The sequence below is a fragment of the Cebidichthys violaceus genome, unplaced genomic scaffold (genome assembly GCF_023349555.1).
Source record: "Cebidichthys violaceus isolate CVI_PGR_0920_01 unplaced genomic scaffold, fCebVio1.0.p SCAF_7, whole genome shotgun sequence".
NCBI lineage: Eukaryota > Metazoa > Chordata > Actinopteri > Perciformes > Stichaeidae > Cebidichthys > Cebidichthys violaceus.
The window spans coordinates 14,559,148-14,573,856 of NW_027176927.1; the positions used below are offsets into that span (position 1 = coordinate 14,559,148).

The 14,709-nt window shown below is 38.4% G+C and overlaps 2 protein-coding genes across 2 annotated transcripts; both read left to right on the forward strand.

The window, feature by feature from the left end:
• The first annotated feature begins 113 nt into the window (after window positions 1-113).
• Window positions 114-6,381, forward strand: LOC137891013 (sodium-dependent neutral amino acid transporter B(0)AT3-like). Its single transcript, XM_068735411.1, has 12 exons — window positions 114-331; window positions 1,415-1,555; window positions 2,713-2,850; window positions 2,960-3,141; window positions 3,505-3,615; window positions 3,715-3,827; window positions 3,921-4,049; window positions 4,467-4,623; window positions 4,719-4,923; window positions 5,288-5,447; window positions 5,531-5,693; window positions 5,802-6,381. Exons 1-12 carry the CDS (start codon window positions 160-162, stop codon window positions 5,994-5,996), a joined length of 1,866 nt encoding a protein of 621 aa, XP_068591512.1. The 5' UTR covers window positions 114-159; the 3' UTR covers window positions 5,997-6,381.
• A 1,356-nt stretch (window positions 6,382-7,737) lies between these two features.
• si:ch211-254p10.2 (ferroportin) lies at window positions 7,738-12,114 on the forward strand. The gene is made up of 8 exons (XM_068735914.1): window positions 7,738-7,840; window positions 7,930-7,997; window positions 8,158-8,317; window positions 8,621-8,736; window positions 8,947-9,073; window positions 9,246-9,500; window positions 10,567-11,253; window positions 11,855-12,114. Exons 1-8 carry the CDS (start codon window positions 7,738-7,740, stop codon window positions 12,112-12,114), a joined length of 1,776 nt encoding a protein of 591 aa, XP_068592015.1.
• Window positions 12,115-14,709: the final 2,595 nt, after the last annotated feature.

Here is a 14,709-nt window from a genome sequence, read left to right on the forward strand (position 1 = left end):
AAGGGCCAACCAGATGCATAAGGCTGATAAAGCAAATGACGTCCATTGGTCAGGTAACAAGTCACCAGTTTCTCCCCTTCTCTTCAGACAGAGTTTACAAGTCAAACAAAAAAGATGTGCCTCATTAAATAAACTGAAATAACAAGGGACAAAGACGTGATGGATAGAGAAAGTGGAAGTGATGAGCAGACGCAGGTTCATGGACCTAAAGAAATTACTGAAAGACCAAAATGGGACAATAAAGTTCAATATTTGCTAACCTGCATAGGTTTTGCTGTGGGACTTGGGAATGTGTGGAGATTTCCATATCTGTGTCAAATCTATGGTGGAGGTAAGAGCCTTTCATTAACAGTGTGCTTCATAATGTTAACACAAGAAAGTGAAATAGACAGTCTGGCAAATTTCCATTTTTTTTTCATGACCAGAAACATAAAGCAGTCAATAATCCAAACACTATCTTGGCAAAATGAGAAACTGTTTATTAAAAAACGTAATTGTTCCTTTATTTTATAAATTAAAAGTTAAGAAAATACCAAAAAAAACATCTCATTTAGACATTTGTTTAACCAGGGTAATTGTCTTTCTAATATGCTCCCACTATACAACAATATGCACGTATGAACATACAGACTCTAGACAACAGTTCTACTTCAATGTGGATCGATAACACAATATTCACAACCTTATTTTTTACAACTAGTTTTCTCTTTAGCATTGAATTGACTATTACTATCCTACTCTCTATATTAGCATGTTTGGCATGACTGAGACATGGTTTCAGATATGATGCAGAAATAACTTTGCTCTTATTTTCATGCTGTAATTATCTTGTTTTTCCAGCACACAATTGACATTTGTGACTGACGTTTCTGAAGAAATGTGACTTTGATTATACAACTTGTAAAGATGTCTGACCAAAAGGATTATATTACGTTAGTTGGATTGCACCAAGGATTTAGCGAGGTATACCACTGCAGTGACTGTAGCACCTTTGTTTCTTGTTTTTCATTGCAAAAGACTAAGACAATCCCTACTTGGATAGTTCACTACTATACAAAATATATACATTATCAACCCATTGAAAAACATTTGAAAATGTTTTTACGACTCCATACAGTGGTGTGCAAAATATACAATAGAAGATCAAATGAGGAGGGAAAACATGACTGTTGCACACTACTGTAGGTCAGGTGTTAAGATCTATTGCTGGGAATGAGTGAGCGTGATATAGCTTTGCTCGTTGATAATAAAATGTCCAGTAATGGGAAACTGAATGACCTTCAACTATAAAGGCAATGCCGATGTTTATTTTTAAGTTGAAGTCAAGTGCTTACTGAAAAACTAAGGTGTATTGTTTGATTGTCAGTTATCATTTTGGCCATTTTTATCCCTTATAAATGTGTTTTATTTCAAGGGGCGTTCCTGATTCCTTATGGCATTGCCTTGGTGTTTGAGGGACTTCCTCTGCTGCACATGGAGCTGGCCATCGGACAACGGCTCCGCATGGGAAGTGTTGGGGTGTGGAATTCAATCTCCCCTTATCTGGGAGGTTTAGGTAAGAACATTTGGTATCAACAGTGGTGGAGGAAGTATTCAGATGCTCTGCTTAAGGAAAAGTACTTGTACCACTCTGTATAAATGCTTTGTTGCAAGTAAAAGTCCTGCATTGAAAATGTTTTTCAAGTAAAAGTATTATCAGAAATGTTTTTATTAATGTGCACTGTCCCTTATCAAATAAACCAATAAATAAATCAGGCAAATGTACTTAATCCCCAAGGACTACTGACTGGTGTCTCTGGGGGTGACCGCAAGAAAAAAGAACTAACAACCACCTTAGCAAAATGTTCTTTATTTATATTATTAGTTATGTATTTAATGTCATCTGAAGAAAGAAAAATAGGTCATTATTATTTTGGGAAAGTTACAGTTAATTTGCATGTTGTGTAAAAAAATAAATAGACAGAGCACATGAGGAAATCTGTGTCTGCCGCTCCAAAAAGACTGACGGAATGCCCCTACAATTAACAAAGTCATGAGAAATTGGAATGACACCGGAGGAACAGAATAAAGCACCAGTGAGATATGACAAAAATAATACCTCAGGATGAGGGTTAAAACAGTAATTTCCAAAGAATGGGTTGGGGCCCATAGGTGGGATGCAGGAGATTTGCAATATTTCTTACAGTCTTTTATTTACCATGTTTTATCTGCAGTATACATTTGATCCACATGAGGGAACCTGCATGTCTAATATGAACGGCTAGCATACATTATTTTTGTTTTACTGATGTGATGACAAAAAAACAGAAGCCTGTTAACTCCTAACTACCTAAATGCATGTATTTGATCAAATGTATAAAGTACTCTTTGAGATGACTGGTTTACCTATTCAAGATAGTATGAGGTCATGCAGAAGTGGTAGCAAAAATGGTCCCAAATGTTCATTTAAACATAAATTCGCTCTTCTGGCGAATTATAGATAAGGCCAGGGTTCAAGTATTGAAAGGAATGAGAAGAATAGATGTAAGTAAAGTACATGTACCTCAAATTTGTACTTAAGTAGAGTACTTAAGTAAATGCACTTTCCATTACACCACTGGGTATTAATGAACTTTACTCAGGGAAGCAAGATGCTAAAGAAGGAATGTATTTGAAAACATAAAGCCACTACCATCCATAATATACATACATTTCTTGTATGTGTATACACAGGTGTGGCTTCCTTGGCAGTATCCTTCCTAGTTGGTCTGTTCTACAACATGATCTTGGCCTGGGTCCTCTGGTACTTCTTCCACTCCTTTCAAAGTCCACTTCCCTGGAGGGACTGCCCGTTAAACTTGAATCGTACTGGTAATTTTTGCATCATAATAATATCATTAACACTAAATGCTGAATAATGATCAAAGTAAAAATTAAGTAAATCATGAATCAATCATGATGATTAATCTCTTTGATACAGGTTATGTAAGTGAATGTGAGAAGAGCTCACCAGTGAACTATTTTTGGTATCGTGAAACACTGAACATTACCCCAAACATCGAGACCAGTGGCTCCTTACAGTGGTGGCTAGTGCTGTGTCTTGCATCTGCATGGTGCCTCGTGTACATCTGCTTCATACGTGGAATTGAGACTATTGGAAAGGTAATTTTTGTAATCTAGTAAAACCTGCTGCCTCAAACAGTAAAATGACAATAAGTTAAGCAAAAGCAGGACAAACCAATAATGGTGTTCAACATGTTTTTTTTCCACACACATTATGCATCCTGGTAGAAGTTGTATTAAAGGTGATGAAGGTTATGGGAGGTAGATTGTTGGTTATCATTCTAAACAAGTGACAGTATAGTAGTAGTCTCACAGCTCTTAACAAAACCCTGACAGGACATTCTGCATATTGATGACGCTTTAGTTCTAATGAAGTTAGAACAACAAAGTGTTAAAAAAAATCTCAAATTCTGTTTGACATGAATATGAAATATTGTATCAGCATAAAAACTTTTTCAACAGGCTATTTATGTCACAGCCACCTTTCCCTATCTTGTTTTGACCATCTTCTTGGTCAGATCCTTGACTCTGGCTGGGGCCACAGATGGCTTAATATATCTCTTCACACCAAATGTAAGTTTGTCAATAGCTTTATATTGAAATAAATTCATGACCAAATCTAATGAGTAAAGTATGATATCTAACTAACAATTAATATCACGTTCATTACAGTGGGAAACCCTGAAAAATCCTAACGTCTGGTTGGATGCTGCTACTCAGATCTTTTTCTCTTTGTCTTTGGCCTTTGGGGGACTTATTGCTTTTTCCAGTTATAATGCTCAGAAGTAAGAACTTTATAAACACATTTTTATTCATTAAAGACAGTATAATACACAAAATAAAAAATAAAAAATTGAAATAATATAACATCTTTGCAGGAATAATTGTGAGAGAGATGCCCTAATTGTCGGCTGCGTGAACAGTTTTACGTCGATATATGCATCGATTCCTATTTTTGCCATTCTTGGATTTAAGGCAAATGAAAACTACAATGACTGCCAAAATTGGTATGTACTATAGGTAATTATAATCTGCCATTGTAATGTATATTAAGCATAATGATTGTTGTGTATTATTATTGTAACTGGTGATTATCAATTACAAATTGTCAGACCCCAAAGCAATGTGACTGCTGTGATTATACGTCACTTCAATATTAGTCAAAATGAAAAATAATGAATCGATTTGTGATTGTTATGACCCTCTCTCACTGTGGGAGGGTGGTAACAGTGATATGAAGAAAACTTCATCCCACTTCCCACAGTTTGTGTTTTTATTTAAATTACCTTAACGTTTTATCAATCAACCAGTACAAAAACATTTTCTCAGTTAATTAATAAATAGACTTTCAGTCCTAGTTATAATTATTGCCAGTAATACTTGAGAAAGTAGTGTTAACCGATTTCATTTCTTGTTGATTTTAGGAACATACTGACATTGACTAATTCTTTCAACATTGGGGATGAAAACATAACTGTTGAAAACTATGATGACTGGTTAAACTATCTCAACACAACTGATCCCTCAGAGGTCAAAAGCCTCAATCTAAAGACCTGTAACCTACAGACTTTCCTGGACCAGGTACAGTACATCCGTTACTATTAAAACAGTCTTTAAGTTTTTTCTATGACGTTTTGTGAGTGTGTATGAGATCACGTATCACATCCTACCTGTAGAGTGTCTCTGGAACTGGACTGGCCTTCATTGTGTTCACTGAAGCGGTGATAGAAATGCCAGGCGCTCAGGTGTGGGCGGTGCTCTTCTTTGTCATGCTCTTCAGCCTGGGCCTGTCCTCCATGTTTGGAAATCTAGAGGGGGTCCTTACTCCTCTGCTGGACCTGCACATAATTCCATCCTGGATTCCCAAGGAAATTTTCACAGGTAAGCCGAAAGATCTCATTACTTCATACAGTGATTGCAATCATGGGACATGGGCCACTGAAAACACACGTTTGTAAGCCCACCTGTTGATGAACAGTGAATTTGCCTTTTGGATCAATAGTTTTGATAGGCACCCTGTAGTTTTGTGTACATTTCCTTTCCATGTGAAATTATGTCTTCCCGTGTGAAATAAATATTGTCAGATGTGTCAGATTGCACATTTTTCGTTCAGATACAAATATGATTTAAATTACTTTTGTACAGGTAGACTGTCTAAAAGGTTTCTGTTTCACTAAATTCAGCATATTAATCATCATAGCATGAAAGAAATTCCATTTCCTATATTTTCCTTTTTTGCTGAAAGGGTTAATTTGCCTCACCTCCTTTGCTGTGGCCCTCATCTTTACTTTGGGCTCGGGAAACTACTGGCTGGAGATTTTCAACAGCTATGTGGGAACCATGCCTCTGCTCATCATAGCCTTCTTTGAGATCATCAGTGTGGTGTACATCTATGGAATAAACAGGTGATATTGTAATAAATGTCATTATACTTGCAATATGAACAAATATTTGAATGATTTGACGAAGGGCTTCCATTTGCCCACAGATTTAATGACGACATTGAATGGATGACAGGTCGGAGACCAAATATCTACTGGCAGGCTACTTGGCGCTTCATTAGTCCTCTCATGCTTCTGGTGGTCTTTGTGGCATACGTTGTAGTCGAGGCTGAAAAACGACCAACATATAACGCCTGGAACCCAGATTATGTAAGAAAGATTTCACGCTTGCTCTACAGTGGCACTGTGTAGAATTTGTTAAATTTGGTGCACAATGAAAAAATAAAGACATTGACTTCCCACTCATCACCCCTACAGGTGCACTTCCCCCTCGCTGATGTTCAGCACTATCCTGAATGGGTTTTTGCTATCTGCGTGCTCTTATCCGTCCTTCCTGTAGTTTCAATTCCTCTTGTGGCTCTCTACAAATTCATGGGCTTCCTGAAGAAGTACATCATGAAAAGGCGCAACAAAAATCCATATGAAAATGAAATATGTCAAGGAGAACTGTAAATGACACTTTTTAACGGTTTTATCTGATTGGTGGTCAGGACTACCGATTTACATATTTGAGGTCTGTTGTAATTTAATAACATCTTATTGTGTAATTCAAAACCAAAAGTCTTTACTGATTGTAATACTGTAATATTGGGTATTTTTTTCAATCTTTTGTATAGTATGATATAAACTTCTAATCACATTACAGTTAAAGTACATTATAACTAGAAGAGTAGTTGTTGTAATTTCAGTATATTTTAATTTACACAAGTGTATTTATATTGGTGAAGGAAATGCAAACACTGTCTGCTAGATCAAATCAACGGAGGATAATATGCAGGGGAAAAAATGTAATAACAGAATATCAAAGGCTGGAGCTGAATATCAGGCTTGTGTTTGAATAAAAGGAAGATCAATTTCCTGTGTTGATGTTTTGAATGGGAAAGAAGGGGAGTGATGGATAACTTTTCTGAATGTTTTTTGATGAGTGCATTATCAATTATTATTATTATTTGTAGCAATGCTGTGTCACTGTGTGTTCTGCCAACATCATCGTCATCATGTAAATATTATGCATCATCTTGTAAATCACATTCCTGTCTGTCTATGGAACAGCTTTTGATATGTGATATAATATAGTAGTTTGCTTTCTACCCTCTTATCTGCAAGTGTGAAGAGTGAGCTAGTGTTGCATGTGTCCTTTATGTAACTCGTATGCATGTTAACAGTGCGTGTGGTTGTATGAGACTAGTAGAATGATTTGTGTGTGTGTGTGTGAGGGTGCATGCATGTGCTCACTGACCATGCGCATGTGTGTATTTTGAGCCATACGAGTTACACAGTTGTCCTTTTTGTGGTGTGGATGGACAGTGATATTGTCCCCCTGGTGTCACGTGCTTTGGAATATGCTGGCTGCCTTTGTTGTCCCTCTGCCTGTTCTGCTTTTCTGGCACTTTCAGACAATGGTGCACTTGAACACTGTGATGTTATTAAGCCTTTCAAACTACTACAGTATGAATTCCAGCTCTCAGGAAAGACTAGCATCCCAATGTAGGATACATGGCACAAGATAAAACATCGAGGAATAACAGCAAGGATTGAGAGCAACATCAGACCAAAGGTGATAATTGACCCTGCATTGACTTATGAGCGCTATAATTATTGTCTGTTTAGGAGAGCATTTACAGAGCTATGCATGATGTCTCACTAATGCTACTGCAAAATCTTGTTTGATATGCTTTTTTCTGCTTTATCTCATTCACATTCTGACTTGTTGACCCATGGCAGCCATTATCTATGCCTTATTCAAAGTGTGACTAATGTGAACGAATTTAGATGTGGAGTATTTAATAATAATAATAATAATAATAATAATAATAATAATAATGCAGCTGAAGAGGTTACAACCATTGACAGTTTACTGTTCAAAAGGACATGGTATTCAAACTTTTGTTTCATAAAGTTGTTGGCTGGGAAAAATAAATTGTGTATTTATTAAGTGAATACTATATTGCCACATGTTGATTTTTGGTCCCGTCTATAGCATTTCTTCCAAGTATGTTAATAAGTAAATAATCAATAATCCTATAGGTGGTCTAAACATTCTTGTAGTCATCAACAACAAAGTGGAGTAGAGTGTCTTTAAAAACATCCAAGTGATGCTGTGACCTACAGTCCTGAAACACTGTAGCATCAACAATGGGATGAGAGTGCGACAGGGTCAACAGTTTTTTGACCTATGATCCTACACTAGGAAATGTCCCAGCGAGCAGATGCCTCCCAGTGTGGTGGGGTCGTGGTCGAGTTTGAGTCTGATGACATCAGGGATGCAAGAGCAAATAGAACTAGGAGTATACCAGGTGAACTCAACTTTAAATCAAACTAGAATGTGTGCAATGTATTTGTAGCAAATATGTGCTTATTTAATTTTTCATTAATTCTTTGAAAGGTTCAGCTCTTATCTACCTCAAGGGTCCCAAGTTTCTCATCTATGTCAGTGGAGCATTGTCAATGTGGGTAAGAATCATTTCCTGAAGAAACAGATTCCTGGAGAAATAGATAACACATTGAAACTTAAATAAATGCAAGGTAGCCTACTTACTGTAAATCTTGTGACAGCATATATATACAGCATCTTGAAAAACAATAGACAATGTGTTTATGTTGTGTTAAACAGGGTGACCGCATGTGGCACTTTGCAATTTCTGTGTTCCTGATTGAGCTGTACGGCCGTAACCTGCTGTTGACTGCAGTGTTTGGGTTGGTAGTGGCTGGGTCAGTGCTCCTCCTAGGAGCTTTGATTGGAGACTGGGTTGATCGCAATCCCAGGAATAAAGGTATGCAACAATTTCCCACCAATTTGAATATTTCAGCATGCCGTATATCATAGAACTGTCAGTGATATAGATTTTTGGATCTCAATCTTGGATGCAGAGGTCAGCTAGTTTCCTATCCACCAAGTTGGTAAATTGCATTTACTGATGCCTCAAGTGTAAATCAGACCCTGATTTGACAGCTAGACTCAAAACCACTTCAGGCACAAGGCTCACATCTGTCAAGGCTGGGATTCAGTTTTTACAGGATATATCATCTATGCTGTGCGAGTCTAAAACTGTTTTTTTTTTTATCCCCCATTTTAGTTGCACATGCATCTCTTTTCATTCAGAACATCTCAGTGACAGTATGTAGCATTGTGCTCATGTTGGTGTTCTCATATAAGCAAAGGATTGAACAGATCTGGGATGGATGGCTTACTGTGAGTAGACACTACATGTTTGACTAATAATTACATTTCATAACTTGATACCATATTGATCTGCAAACAGAATACTCACCATGATGATTACACAGAGGAGTTATTGCTGCTGTTGTTCCCTCTGTCCTGTGTCCCTGTTGTCTCTGCTTCTGAGCTTGTGGCTACTCTGTGCTGTCATAGTAACATGTTGCATCGCAAAACTTACACAAGGTGGTTTGTTATACGGTGGTGATCGTCCTGGCAGATGTGGCAAACCTTGCAAGCACAGCACTGACCATTGCCATTCAGAGGGACTGGATTGTGGTTATCACAGGCTACAACCGCGGTCACCTCGCTGGTGAGGAGATTATTTCTCTGTTAATGCACATGTTTGTTTGCATTCCATGCTTGTCACACATCACTGTTTGTGCACGATAAATACTTGGATTACAGGTATTGCTCCGTTTCTGCTCTTGCTGACCATCCTCTAGTGGAAGCACATTAATCTCTGTCTTTGATCCTAACAAAAGGAATGAATGCAACCATGAGGCGGATAGATCAGGTGACTAACATCCTGGCCCCACTAGCAGTGGGACAGGTCATGACCCTGGCCTCCAATGTAGTTGGCTGTGGCTTCATCCTGGGCTGGAACCTTGTTTCTCTCATTGTGGAGTTCTTCTTCTTGTCACGGGTGTACCGCATCGTCCCTGCTCTTTCTGTCAAACCACCAGTGGTGGAAGAGGATCAGGTGTATCTGCAGAGGATGGAGAGGAGAATGTCACAAGGTATGGAATATGTTTTGTTGTTTCTGACTTCCCCATTATTCACAGATTTTAACATTAGAATTCTATGAGATTTACTGAAAATGTGCATAAAGATCTGTGAGCATTATGGGCTTCTAAACCTGTTTGTAGATATAAAAAAGTTGTCAAAATAAGATTTAGAGCTGTGCATTAGGATAAAATAATGAGTATATAGACAATATACAGCATCTTCTATTAACTGCCGGTGATTATGCAATGCCTGCTGGAATCAGTATTCTTCTCAGCCTCTACCACCACTTACGTCACGATGCTTTTCCTTTTTGAAAGGTCAGGTAAAAGTGCTAAAAGTACTTTGAAATTAAAATGTTGAAAACAACGCTTCCTTAGCAGGATCGAGCAGCAGACATCATGAGAGGTACTGATGTAGTGAGATTTGTGGCGAATGATTTTCAAGGAAATGTTAAAAAATAGACTATCTAACACTATACTTGGAACACTTGGAAATTCTTTGAAATTACATAAGAAAATATATATAATTTAATGTTTTTGACATTACAGTTGTCCTGATAGTTATACAAAGTCTTTTTTTAACTATAAAGTGCTTATTTGAACCTTCTATTAATTGAAGACACAAACATCGGTTTATGTGCAGCACCCAACTGCCACAGTCCACATGGTTTACATTAATATGTAGATAGGTGTAGATGGTCTGTATAAGGGATGCACCAATACCGGATATCGGGCCGATACTGACTCAAATAGCAGGATCGGAGTTAGGAAAGTTTGTAAAGCAATATTTAAGTAAAGCTCAATGATGCCTTAAACATAAAAGAATATAGTCACCTCCACACAGTGAGGTATACAGCGTATTAATTAAACACTGGTATCGGATCGGTACTCGGTATCGTCCAATACCCAAGCCCAGGTAACAGTATCAGGACTAAAAAAGTCAAATCGGTGCATCCCTAGTCTGTGTTTGACAGATGATGTGGATTCTAGCGTGACATAGAGCAGAAACGGTGCAGAACACCAAATAGACCTTTGAAATTGAACAAAATTGATGGATGACATTCCTTTTTCTTTCCAGGGGAAGATAATGTTGCACAACCTCAACCTCAACCTCTGACCGAAGGTAACTGCAACACAAGCCTGCACATAAAAGAAATCACCAACCTGCCACTGTGTTTCCGGAGGTTTCGTTGGTTGGTGAGCACCTGCAAGGACGGCTGGAGGGCCTACTATCGCCAGCCTGTCTTCCTGGCAGGAATGGGTCTGGCTTTCCTCTACACCACAGTGCTGGGGTTTGACTGCATCACCACTGGCTATGCGTATACTCAGGGCATAAGCGGCTCTCTCCTTAGTCTGCTGATGGGTGTGTCTGCTATTACTGGGCTGATGGGCACTGTGATGTTCACCAGACTAAGGAAGTCCTATGGCCTGGTTAACACAGGCATCATCTCGAGCTGCCTCCACCTGGGCTGCTTGCTGCTGTGCGTGTGTTCTGTGTTTGCCCCTGGCAGCCCTATGGATCTTAGCTTGCTAATGCCCTACATTACTTCCAACTCCTCCACTGAGCTTGGAGGGATGGCAAGCCAAAGGCAAAAACACACTTATCCTCTGAGGGGAGGCAGCAATCAGCCACTGCTACCCGACCGCTCCTCCATCCACTGGACCAACAACACTGTGCTCTTTGACAACGTGCCCTCTGACACGGCGCCAGAATCGTACATCTCCATTATCCTTCTGTTCTTGGGTGTCATCACAGCACGCATTGGTGAGTAGAAGGACATCCAAAGATGACTGGTTTCAATGGACACCAAAACTTAAGTTAGTCTATATATTACATTGAAATAAAATACACGGGAATACTGTCAACTGTACAGCTTCACCCATACATTGGCAAACAGATACTATCAGACAATATTAGCTTATCATGAATATATATATATATATATATATATATATATATATATATATATATATATATATATATATATATGTTGGGCATTACATAGTCTATCCACCAGAGAGCACTGTCTAAAAACTGTAAAATGTCCTGCTCAGTACATTAGTGACAATTACAGTATTTATTTTTCAGCATTTAAATCTTTTTATTGATGGTTGACAGTAGAGTTGTAATATCATTACATGATGTGCAGCTTAACCACTGGGCCCCCAGGATGCCCTGAAAGATCCCTATAAAAATGTAAATGTCTGTTTCAATCAATTAAGTAGCCCGTGAGTAGGGCTCTAGTTAACTATTCCCATAAATTCAATTATTGTGTGAAGAGCTGAATAAATGCAGAGCCATTTTGACGACTGGCTAATTTAATGACCTGGGCAACTTTTAAAACCCAATGATATCTGTGTTTTAGGTCTCTGGTCCTTCGACCTGACAGTGACCCAGCTCCTGCAGGAGAACATCTGTGAGTCAGAGAGGGGTGTAGTAAACGGTGTGCAGAGCTCTATGAATTACCTGATGGATCTGCTTCACTTCATCATGGTGATCTCTGCTCCACAGCCACAGCACTTTGGCATCCTAGTTATCATTTCTGTATTATTCATCACCACCGGGCACGCTATGTACTTCCTGTATGCACACAAAGTCAAGAGAAAACGCCGTCACGACACATAAGGAGCAGACATGGCCCATACATCAAGACAGGGAATGCTTACCAGCACTGACTCCACTCCGCACCTGTGAAATGAATGTCTCCCTCCTGTTCCTTCAGCAATCTCATTGCAACAATCCACTCCCGACTTAGCCATTCATTTCAGCACAACACAGCAAGTGCCTGTCCCACCTCGGTTGCTTTCTTCCTGCAGGGCCATGTGCCGTAGCAGCAAACAAGAACTCAGGTGAAATAGAGTGAGAGACACGCTCTCCCTTCGTGTACATAGGTTGAGGTGGCTAAATGCAGCAATGGTACCTCCAGGGGAAATGTACTAATCTAATGTACAGGACACGAAGGTAGCAGCTAAGGCACCTGCCTTTACAAACCCTGTAGGATTACTGCATGACTTTCATCAAACAAGCCTGTTAACTTACTTAGCTTTTTGGATGGGAGGGTGGATGGATGGAGAGCTTTTTCTAACCTTCACTCAGTAAAGAACTGGTGTTGTGAGGAAGACTTAACAGCGATACATGAAAATGCAGACAAGACGAGACAGTACTTCTACAAGTGGCATCAATGTTACTGATCCGTCCACTTGGAAATATTCCAGGATGTCCAAAAAGGAACATAAAGGGAACTCGATGTGAGATTGTTTGGTTAGAAAAAAAGAAAAATCTGAAAGGCAGCCCCCCCTTTTAATGGACTGAAGTGAAAGGACAAAGTATTTCCTTTCCCTGGTTTGTTTCTCTGTGGATGAATCAAGCTGATATTTGCCTTTCTTTTGTGCTGGTAAACCTGGTTCATGCATTACAACAACAAAAACTATCAAATCACGCCATGTACTTTCGTCAAACTTTTAATGCGAACTATTTTATTCTAACTGCTTGTGTACTTTGATAAATAAAAAAGTAGTTTCCAAACTTTCTTTCCTTCCCATATAAAGAGTGATATTAATAGTTTTATAGAAATCCAAGAGGAAAGCAATCTTCATTTTGTGACATGTTTGAAATCAGTGATATGTCAATAGCAAATGTTGATCACTGCTATTGGCAGCGTTGTATTACACATTGCTTCATTCTTTTTTTAGTTCCGATGAACTAAACATGACCTTACCTCAACTAAGAACAAGAACACTGTTGGGAATATGCCTTGGGAATAACTCTCAGCTACTGTATGTTTTCATATCTCCTTCTTGTACAGTGGAAATAACATCAAAGTTTAACCTTTTGTCATACAACCAGCAACACATCTCAATATATTTGTATAATTTCGCTGTGAAATTTCTGTATTGTATTGTATTTTTCAGACTGATAATTATGATAATAAAGATGAATGAAGATGATCTTTGACCTCAAGTATTCTGATGAAATAATCTACAAATAACTCTAGGTCCTGTGTAATGTAAAATAAAGTGCTACACATGTCACACTAGATGAAGTTCTCCTAATTCATGTAAATAAACTGCAAAATAAACTAATTCATGACATTATAAATAGATTTGGCCCTATTCATAGCCTGAAACTTAAATAAAGTCATCCGTTCAACCTTCACAAGTGAATAGTAGTACTGGAATCATTCCAATAAAACGGACATCCAAATATGGTTTAATACTGTCTGCCCCTTGTGTAGCCTACATATTTGATGTAGGCATGTATATACTGCATACACACACATTTACAGAAGGGTATAAGAGATTTTGTTGACAACTTCCTTTAGTTGTCCTTGAACTTGTGGTCCAACTATTAGAAAGCTTAAAAAACCTGAGGTATAGTACCACATGAAGAGTTAATTTATTATCAATCAGAAAAACCTGTAGCAACCACATAGCCATAATGCACGTAGGCATAAATACGTACGTACAGGCAGACTACACATTTACACATAAATAGGGACCAGGGAATGTACAGTAGCCATATGTATATGTAAGGGCTTTTTATGGCCAGTACAGGTCAATGTCACATTAAATGGTCATCACCATACCAGTATACAGAATATGCACCATTACCGTAAAAATTAGACACAATACGCACACAATATCTCAACTCCCAGATTTTCTATAAACAGTCAGCACCATCCAAGAGCGATTCTAATATTGATCATTATTATTTACAGGAGGACATATGAAGGTGGATAGAATAATGACACAAAAGGGAGAGCATTCAGAATTGAAGGACATGGAAATCCAGTCTTTACTCCAGATATTCTCATCTGTCATCTGCAATGTCTGGCATCACCACGATGTGAGCTCTATCTTAATTAAGACGAGTATATACAGCAAGGCAAGAAATGATTGGTACCTTCAATATTTCCACCATTGAAAGAGTTCCGATATACTGGTTTACCACAAGTACTGAATAGTACCAGCAGCACTGTATAAGTCTTTACGGCTAATACTGACTGTAACTATATACACTATATTGGTTACAATCGCTGACAGTGTGTAACATTACAGCAGTTACCTTGGTAATGAAGAGAAGTCATGAGTAGGCTAGTGAAGGCAACTTGCCAGGAAGAACTGTTGTTGGAGTGGGAGGCTGTTTTACTGGAAGCAGTACACAGCATCGCCGGCCTGATGAATATTGACCTTGAGTTCAACATTCAATTATTTTCTTGCC

Bases quoted from the DNA above. Each gene is read 5' to 3' on its own strand.
- LOC137891013 (XM_068735411.1), top strand. From the start codon at position 160: ATGGATAGAGAAAGTGGAAGTGATGAGCAGACGCAGGTTCATGGACCT. The intron at 332-1,414 runs GTAAGAGCCTTT...TTTTATTTCAAG, and splicing joins GTGTCAAATCTATGGTGGAG to GGGCGTTCCTGATTCCTTAT. The intron at 5,448-5,530 runs GTGATATTGTAA...ATTTGCCCACAG, and splicing joins TACATCTATGGAATAAACAG to ATTTAATGACGACATTGAAT.
- si:ch211-254p10.2 (XM_068735914.1), top strand. From the start codon at position 7,738: ATGTCCCAGCGAGCAGATGCCTCCCAGTGTGGTGGGGTCGTGGTCGAG. The intron at 9,074-9,245 runs GTGAGGAGATTA...TCCTAACAAAAG, and splicing joins CAACCGCGGTCACCTCGCTG to GAATGAATGCAACCATGAGG. The intron at 9,501-10,566 runs GTATGGAATATG...TTTTCTTTCCAG, and splicing joins GGAGAGGAGAATGTCACAAG to GGGAAGATAATGTTGCACAA.